The sequence below is a fragment of the Salvelinus namaycush genome, chromosome 28, assembly GCF_016432855.1.
Source record: "Salvelinus namaycush isolate Seneca chromosome 28, SaNama_1.0, whole genome shotgun sequence".
In the NCBI taxonomy this organism is placed as follows: domain Eukaryota; kingdom Metazoa; phylum Chordata; class Actinopteri; order Salmoniformes; family Salmonidae; genus Salvelinus; species Salvelinus namaycush.
Genome location: NC_052334.1, coordinates 1529044 through 1539043, shown reverse-complemented (window position 1 = coordinate 1539043; position 10000 = coordinate 1529044). Strand labels below are relative to the sequence as shown.

At 49.1% G+C, this 10000-nt stretch overlaps 1 protein-coding gene across 1 annotated transcript in view; it reads right to left on the bottom strand.

The window, feature by feature from the left end:
* LOC120022972 (sodium/calcium exchanger 3-like) overlaps positions 1-10000 on the bottom strand; it is a 15949-nt gene that overhangs the window by 3385 nt on the left and 2564 nt on the right. Inside the window, exon 3 of the mRNA XM_038966932.1 lies at positions 9290-9389. Within this exon, the coding sequence (XP_038822860.1) occupies positions 9290-9389 (100 nt within the window). The remainder of the gene's footprint in view (positions 1-9289; positions 9390-10000) is intronic.

Below are 10000 nucleotides of genomic sequence, written 5' to 3'. Positions count from 1 at the left end.
TTCAGTGTGTTTAAATCCACTCTAACAGGAACAATTACTCACATAGACTCATACCTCAACAGAGGTAGGTAGCCTGACAAGTACTGTGAGTGACTGACCCAGGTCCCCAAGGCCAACACCAGGCCTCCATGCAGGGTAGCTGGGAAGGGGGCTAGGTGGGACGCAGAGCCGGGTGCTGGCAGGAGATTAGACAGGTCTAGGTATATGTAGGCAGAGGGGTGGGTGCTGGAGGTTAGACAGGCCTAGGTATATGTAGGCAGAGTGGTGGGTGCTGGCAGGAGGTTAGACAGGCCTAGGTATATGTAGGCAGTGGTGGGTGCTGGCAGGAGATTAGACAGGCCTAGGTATATGTAGGCAGAGTGGTGGGTGCTGGCAGGAGATTAGACAGGTCTAGGTATATGTAGGCAGAGTGGTGGGTGCTGGAGGTTAGACAGGCCTAGGTATATGTAGGCAGAGTGGTGGGTGCTGGAGGTTAGACAGGCCTAGGTATATGTAGGCAGAGTGGTGGGTGCTGGGAGGTTAGACAGGCCTAGGTATATGTAGGCAGAGTGGTGGGTGCTGGCAGGAGGTTAGACAGGCCTAGGTATATGTAGGCAGAGTGGTGGGTGCTGGCAGGAGGTTAGACAGGCCTAGGTATATGTAGGCAGAGTGGTGGGTGCTGGCAGGAGATTAGACAGGTCTAGGTATATGTAGGCAGAGTGGTGGGTGCTGGAGGTTAGACAGGCCTAGGTATATGTAGGCAGAGTGGTGGGTGCTGGAGGTTAGACAGGCCTAGGTATATGTAGGCAGAGTGGTGGGTGCTGGAGGTTAGACAGGCCTAGGTATATGTAGGCAGAGTGGTGGGTGCTGGAGGTTAGACAGGCCTAGGTATATGTAGGCAGAGTGGTGGGTGCTGGCAGGAGGTTAGACAGGCCTAGGTATATGTAGGCAGAGTGGTGGGTGCTGGCAGGAGATTAGACAGGTCTAGGTATATGTAGGCAGAGTGGTGGGTGCTGGAGGTTAGACAGGCCTAGGTATATGTAGGCAGAGTGGTGGGTGCTGGAGGTTAGACAGGCCTAGGTATATGTAGGCAGAGTGGTGGGTGCTGGAGGTTAGACAGGCCTAGGTATATGTAGGCAGAGTGGTGGGTGCTGGAGGTTAGACAGGCCTAGGTATATGTAGGCAGAGTGGTGGGTGCTGGAGGTTAGACAGGCCTAGGTATATGTAGGCAGAGTGGTGGGTGCTGGAGGTTAGACAGGCCTAGGTATATGTAGGCAGAGTGGTGGGTGCTGGCAGGAGGTTAGACAGGCCTAGGTATATGTAGGCAGAGTGGTGGGTGCTGGAGGTTAGACAGGCCTAGGTATATGTAGGCAGAGTGGTGGGTGCTGGAGGTTAGACAGGCCTAGGTATATGTAGGCAGAGTGGTGGGTGCTGGAATGATTCAAAGTGGGCAGGCCATGTGAGGGACATACATTTTTCAGCGCGGAGCTCATGAAATAATACAGAGAGCCATTGGAATTCAATATTTGAACACCAAAGTGACAGAGGGCCTTCCAGGAGTTGACTGTGTGGAGCTAAAGGGACTGCGGAGGAGCGGTGACGTGGGGAGAAACGTCTCCTCTCCGTGGCGAAGCCGTCTCTCTACAGTGCGTCCGGCTCTGTCTCCTTCTGGCTCCGATGTTTTCAGAGTATTTGGAAACGCTTTCTGGATGTAGTATCATTTGTTCTCCGTTGTCGTGACAGCACGCAAGTCTTGTCGACGTTATTGTATATTTTGTTTTTACATATTACTAAAGCCATTAAGATAAGATCAGCTCAATGTAAATACAATGCTAAAAGGCAACATATTTGGTTGGTACTCTTAGTGTTACATTGCCTTATATTTTTAACTTAATTAAATGTTCTGGGAACCTTTAAATAACGTTTTTTTTTGTGTACAACATTAAAGGGAATGTCCTCTGCAACCTAACTTAAACATTGTATGAATGTCATCACAACTGAACATCTCTTTTAATGTAACCACATTGTTCCCATAATTTAATTACATGTCTGGGAACCTTTTAAAGGACTCAGAATGGCTGTTCTGTCAACATTGTGTCAACATCAAAGGAACGTTTTGTGTACTGTACCCTGATACAAACATTATTTGAGTGTCAACACAAATGGACAGTTTGAGTGTTTATCTCGTTGCGTATCCCCACAATGTTCACAGAACCTAAATAAAATGTTTTAGGAACTTTAAAATGTAAAAATGTGTTCTGGGAACATTTTTGTAACATCAGTTGAATGTTATTTTCACTCTAAAAAGAAACATTGCCTAATCATCCACACAAGTAAACCGTTTTTTTGTGTTTTTGGGAACACATCTTTTGTGATGTTCCCACAATGTTCCCAACCAGACTGTTCCCACAATGTAATGAAAAATTCTGGGAACCTTTTAAAGAACAGACTAAATGTGTTCTAGGAACATTCTTGTAACATCAGGGGAATCATCAGGGACATCAGGGGAATTGTTCTATGTTTTGGGAACATAGAACAATAACCTAGATTGAAAAAAAACATACTTCACAGTTTCTGATATATAATATAATATATATAACAATCAAAACTCAACGATCAAAGATCCATGTTTTTTGTCACAATGTATTTTTTTTTACCATCTTTCATTGAGTGCTCTGGTCGCTACCTGGCGCCCCTTAGACCCAATACATCTCATACTGTTTTGATGTATAATACCTGTAAAAGATTGTGAACGATTACGATCACAATATATCGACCATTTTCCTCTTCTCCCTTACATGACGTCCACTAGAGTGAGATCTGTGCTGTGTGGTGCAGGAGCTAGTGTTTACCTGTACTGACTGTGATTGCCTAGGAGCTGGTGTTTACCTGTACTGACTGTGATGGGAGCTGGTGTTTACCTGCACTGACTGTGATGGGAGCTGGTGTTTACCTGCACTGACTGTGATGGCCTAGATGCCGGTGTTTACCTGCACTGACTGTGATGGCCTAGATGCTGGTGTTTACCTGCACTGACTGTGATGGCCTAGAAGCTGGTGTTTACCTACACTGACTGTGATGGGAGCTGGTGTTTACCTGCACTGACTGTGATGGGAGCTGGTGTTTACCTGTACTGACTGTGATGGGAGCTGGTGTTTACCTGTACTGACTGTGATGGGAGCTGGTGTTTACCTGTACTGACTGTGATGGGAGCTGGTGTTTACCTGTACTGACTGTGATGGGAGCTGGTGTTTATCTGTACTGACTGTGATGGGAGCTGGTGTTTACCTGTACTGACTGTGATGGGAGCTGGTGTTTACCTGCACTGACTGTGACGGGAGCTGGTGTTTACCTGTACTGACTGTGATGGGAGCTGGTGTTTACCTGTACTGACTGTGATGGGAGCTGGTGTTTACCTGTACTGACTGTGATGGGAGCTGGTGTTTATCTGTACTGACTGTGACGGGAGCTGGTGTTTACCTGTACTGACTGTGATGGGAGCTGGTGTTTACCTGTACTGACTGTGATGGGAGCTGGTGTTTACCTGTACTGACTGTGATGGGAGCTGGTGTTTACCTGTACTGACTGTGATGGGAGGTGGTGTTTACCTGTACTGACTGTGATGGGAGCTGGTGTTTACCTGTACTGACTGTGATGGGAGCTGGTGTTTACCTGCACTGACTGTGATTGCCTAGATGCTGGTGTTTACCTGCACTGACTGTGATGGCCTAGAAGCTGGTGTTTACCTACACTGACTGTGATGGGAGCTGGTGTTTACCTGTACTGACTGTGATGGGAGCTGGTGTTTACCTGTACTGACTGTGATGGGAGCTAGTGTTTACCTGTACTGACTGTGATGGGAGCTGGTGTTTACCTGTACTGACTGTGATTGGAGCTGGTGTTTATCTGTACTGACTGTGATGGGAGCTGGTGTTTACCTGTACTGACTGTGATGGGAGCTGGTGTTTACCTGTACTGACTGTGATGGGAGCTGGTGTTTACCTGTACTGACTGTGATGGGAGCTGGTGTTTACCTGTACTGACTGTGATGGGAGCTGGTGTTTACCTGCACTGACTGTGATGGCCTAGATGCTGGTGTTTACCTGCACTGACTGTGATGGCCTAGATGCTGGTGTTTACCTGCACTGACTGTGATGGCCTAGAAGCTGGTGTTTACCTACACTGATTGTGATGGGAGCTGGTGTTTACCTGCACTGACTGTGATGGGAGCTGGTGTTTACCTACACTGACTGTGATGGGAGCTGGTGTTTACCTGCACTGACTGTGATGGGAGCTGGTGTTTACCTGTACTGACTGCGATGGGAGCTTGTGTTTACCTGTACTGACTGTGATGGGAGCTGGTGTTTACCTGTACTGACTGTGATGGGAGCTGGTGTTTACCTGCACTGACTGTGATTGCCTAGATGCTGGTGTTTACCTGCACTGACTGTGATGGCCTAGAAGCTGGTGTTTACCTACACTGACTGTGATGGGAGCTGGTGTTTACCTGCACTGACTGTGATGGGAGCTGGTGTTTACCTGTACTGACTGTGATGGGAGCTGGTGTTTAACTGTACTGACTGTGATGGGAGCTGGTGTTTACCTGTACTGACTGTGATGGGAGCTGGTGTTTACCTGTACTGACTGTGATGGGAGCTGGTGTTTATCTGTACTGACTGTGATGGGAGCTGGTGTTTACCTGTACTGACTGTGATGGGAGCTGGTGTTTACCTGCACTGACTGTGACGGGAGCTGGTGTTTACCTGTACTGACTGTGATGGGAGCTGGTGTTTACCTGTACTGACTGTGATGGGAGCTGGTGTTTACCTGTACTGACTGTGATGGGAGCTGGTGTTTATCTGTACTGACTGTGACGGGAGCTGGTGTTTACCTGTACTGACTGTGATGGGAGCTGGTGTTTACCTGTACTGACTGTGATGGGAGCTGGTGTTTACCTGTACTGACTGTGATGGGAGCTGGTGTTTACCTGTACTGACTGTGATGGGAGCTGGTGTTTACCTGTACTGACTGTGATGGGAGCTGGTGTTTACCTGTACTGACTGTGATGGGAGCTTGTGTTTACCTGTACTGACTGTGATGGGAGGTGGTGTTTACCTGCACTGACTGTGATGGGAGCTGGTGTTTACCTGCACTGACTGTGATGGGAGCTGGTGTTTACCTGTACTGACTGTGATGGGAGCTGGTGTTTACCTGTACTGACTGTGATGGGAGCTGGTGTTTACCTGTACTGACTGTGATGGGAGCTGGTGTTTACGTGCACTGACTGTGATGGGAGCTGGTGTTTACCTGCACTGACTGTGATGGGAGCTGGTGTTAACCTACACTGACTGTGATGGGAGCTGGTGTTTACCTACACTGACTGTGATGGGAGCTGGTGTTTACCTGCACTGACTGTGACGGGAGCTGGTGTTTACCTGTACTGACTGTGATGGGAGCTGGTGTTTACCTGCACTGACTGTGATGGGAGCTGGTGTTTACCTGCACTGACTGTGATGGGAGCTGGTGTTTACCTGCACTGACTGTGGTGGAAGCTGGTGTTTACCTGCACTGACTGTGGTGGGAGCTGGTGTTTACCTGCACTGAGTGTGATGGGAGCTGGTGTTTACCTGCACTGACTGTGATGGGAGCTGGTGTTTACCTGTACTGACTGTGGTGGGAGCTGGTGTTTACCTGTACTGACTGTGATGGGAGCTGGTTTTTACCTGCACTGACTGTGATGGGAGCTGGTGTTTACCTGCACTGACTGTGATGGGAGCTGGTGTTTACCTGCACTGACTGTGATGGGAGCTGGTGTTTACCTGCACTGACTGTGACGGGAGCTGGTGTTTACCTGTACTGACTGTGATGGGAGCTGGTGTTTACCTGCACTGACTGTGACGGGAGCTGGTGTTTACATGTACTGACTGTGACGGGAGCTGGTGTTTACCTGCACTGACTGTGATGGGAGCTGGTGTTTACCTGCACTGACTGTGGTGGGAGCTGGTGTTTACATGCACTGACTGTGATGGGAGCTGGTGTTTACCTGCACTGACTGTGATGGGAGCTGGTGTTTACCTACACTGACTGTGATGGGAGCTGGTGTTTACCTGCACTGACTGTGATGGGAGCTGGTGATTACCTGCACTGACTGTGATGGGAGCTGGTGTTTACCTGCACTGACTGTGATGGGAGCTGGTGTTTACCTGCACTGAATGTGATGGGAGCTGGTGTTTACCTGCACTGACTGTGGTGGGAGCTGGTGTTTACCTGCACTGAGTGTGATGGGAGCTGGTGTTTACCTGCACTGACTGTGATGGGAGCTGGTGTTTACCTGTACTGACTGTGGTGGGAGCTGGTGTTTACCTGTACTGACTGTGATGGGAGCTGGTGTTTACCTGCACTGACTGTGATGGGAGCTGGTGTTTACCTGCACTGGCTGTGATGGGAGCTGGTGTTTACCTGCACTGACTGTGATGGGAGCTGGTGTTTACCTGCACTGACTGTGATGGGAGCTGGTGTTTACCTGCACTGACTGTGATGGGAGCTGGTGTTTACCTGCACTGACTGTGATGGGAGCTGGTGTTTACCTGCACTGACTGTGATGGGAGCTGGTGTTTACCTGCACTGACTGTTATGGGAGCTGGTGTTTACCTGCACTGACTGTGATGGGAGCTGTTGTTTACCTGTACTGACTGTGATGGGAGCTGGTGTTTACCTGCACTGACTGTGATGGGAGCTGGTGTTTACCTGTACTGACTGTGATGGGAGCTGGTGTTTACCTGTACTGACTGTGATGGGAGCTGGTGTTTACCTGTACTGACTGTGATGGGAGCTGGTGTTTACCTGTACTGACTGTGATGGGAGCTGGTGTTTACCTGTACTGACTGTGATGGGAGCTGGTGTTTACCTGTACTGACTGTGATGGGAGCTGGTGTTTACCTGCACTGACTGTGACGGGAGCTGGTGTTTACCTGCACTGACTGTGACGGGAGCTGGTGTTTACCTGTACTGACTGTGATGGGAGCTGGTGTTTACCTGTACTGACTGTGATGGGAGCTGGTGTTTACCTGTACTGACTGTGATGGGAGCTGGTGTTTACCTGTACTGACTGTGATGGGAGCTGGTGTTTACCTGTACTGACTGTGATGGGAGCTGGTGTTTACCTGCACTGACTGTGATGGGAGCTGGTGTTTACCTGCACTGACTGTGATGGGAGCTGGTGTTTACCTGCACTGACTGTGATGGGAGCTGGTGTTTACCTGTACTGACTGTGATGGGAGCTGGTGTTTACCTGCACTGACTGTGATGGGAGCTGGTGTTTACCTGCACTGACTGTGATGGGAGCTGGTGTTTACCTGCACTGACTGTGATGGGAGCTGTTGTTTACCTGCACTGACTGTGATGGGAGCTGGTGTTTACCTGCACTGACTGTGATGGGAGCTGGTGTTTACCTGTACTGACTGTGATGGGAGCTGGTGTTTACCTGTACTGACTGTGATGGGAGCTGGTGTTTACCTGTACTGACTGTGGTGGGAGCTGGTGTTTACCTGTACTGACTGTGATGGGAGCTGGTGTTTACCTGTACTGACTGTGATGGGAGCTGGTGTTTATCTGTACTGACTGTGATGGGAGCTGGTGTTTACCTGTACTGACTGTGATGGGAGCTGGTGTTTACCTGTACTGACTGTGATGGGAGCTGGTGTTTACCTGCACTGACTGTGATGGGAGCTGGTGTTTACCTGCACTGGCTGTGATGGGAGCTGGTGTTTACCTGCACTGACTGTGATGGGAGCTGGTGTTTACCTGCACTGACTGTGATGGGAGCTGGTGTTTACCTGCACTGACTGTGATGGGAGCTGGTGTTTACCTGTACTGACTGTGATGGGAGCTGGTGTTTACCTGCACTGACTGTGATGGGAGCTGGTGTTTACCTGTACTGACTGTGATGGGAGCTGGTGTTTACCTGCACTGACTGTGATGGGAGCTGTTGTTTACCTGTACTGACTGTGATGGGAGCTGGTGTTTACCTGCACTGACTGTGATGGGAGCTGGTGTTTACCTGTACTGACTGTGATGGGAGCTGTCGTTTACCTGTACTGACTGTGATGGGAGCTGGTGTTTACCTGCACTGACTGTGGTGGGAGCTGGTGTTTACGTGCACTGACTGTGATGGGAGCTGGTGTTTACCTGCACTGACTGTGATGGGAGCTGGTGTTTACCTACACTGACTGTGATGGGAGCTGGTGTTTACCTGCACTGACTGTGATGGGAGCTGGTGATTACCTGCACTGACTGTGATGGGAGCTGGTGTTTACCTGCACTGACTGTGATGGGAGCTGGTGTTTACCTGCACTGACTGTGATGGGAGCTGGTGTTTACCTGCACTGACTGTGATGGGAGCTGGTGTTTACCTGCACTGACTGTGGTGGGAGCTGGTGTTTACCTGCACTGACTGTGATGGGAGCTGGTGTTTACCTGCACTGACTGTGATGGGAGCTGGTGTTTACCTGCACTGACTGTGATGGGAGCTGGTGTTTACCTGTACTGACTGTGATGGGAGCTGGTGTTTACCTGCACTGACTGTGATGGGAGCTGGTGTTTACCTGTACTGACTGTGATGGGAGCTGGTGTTTACCTGCACTGACTGTGATGGGAGCTGTTGTTTACCTGTACTGACTGTGATGGGAGCTGGTGTTTACCTGCACTGACTGTGATGGGAGCTGGTGTTTACCTGTACTGACTGTGATGGGAGCTGGTGTTTACCTGCACTGACTGTGATGGGAGCTGTTGTTTACCTGTACTGACTGTGATGGGAGCTGGTGTTTACCTGCACTGACTGTGATGGGAGCTGGTGTTTACCTGCACTGACTGTGATGGGAGCTGGTGTTTACCTGCACTGACTGTGATGGGAGCTGGTGTTTACCTGCACTGACTGTGATGGGAGCTGGTGTTTACCTGTACTGACTGTGATGGGAGCTGGTGTTTACCTGCACTGACTGTGATGGGAGCTGGTGTTTACCTGCACTGACTGTGATGGGAGCTGGTGTTTACCTGTACTGACTGTGATGGGAGCTGGTGTTTACCTGCACTGACTGTGATGGGAGCTGGTGTTTACCTGTACTGACTGTGATGGGAGCTGGTGTTTACCTGCACTGACTGTATTGGGAGCTGGTGTTTACCTGTACTGACTGACGGCCTAGGAGCTGGTGTTTACCTGCACTGACTGTGATGGGAGCTGGTGTTTACCTGTACTGACTGTGATGGGAGCTGGTGTTTACCTGCACTGACTGTGATGGGAGCTGGTGTTTACCTGCGCTGACTGTGATGGCCTCCATGAACTGTTGTCTCCAGGAGTTGGTGCCCACCACCAGCGCCAGGTTCGTCTTCTTGATCAGCTTGTCCACCGTGTTCTGTGGAAAAAGGCACATAGGAAATACACTCAGTCTGCATCCCAAATGCACCCTATTCTCTATGTAGTGCACTATTTTTGATCAGAGCCTTGGAGGCTCCCTTGGTGGGCCATGTATTTGACTTATTATTATAGCATCTCAGTTTGGACCAATCTGGTTACAGCTGGGGTGAATTATTATTATTACAGTTTGGACTATACCAATCTGGTTACAGCTGGGGGGTGAATTATTATTATTACAGTTTGGACTATACCAATCTGGTTACAGCTGGGGGGTGAATTATTATTATTACAGTTTGGACTATACCAATTTGGTTACAGCTGGGGGGTGAATTATTATTATTACAGTTTGGACTATACCAATCTGGTTACAGCTGGGGGTGGAATTATTATTATTACAGTTTGGACTATACCAATCTGGTTACAGCTGGGGGGTGAATTATTATTATTACAGTTTGGACTATACCAATCTGGTTACAGCTGGGGGTTTAATTATTATTATTACAGTTTGGACTATACCAATCTGGTTACAGCTGGGGGGTGAATTATTATTATTACAGTTTGGACTATACCAATCTGGTTACAGCTGGGGGGTGAATTATTATTATTACA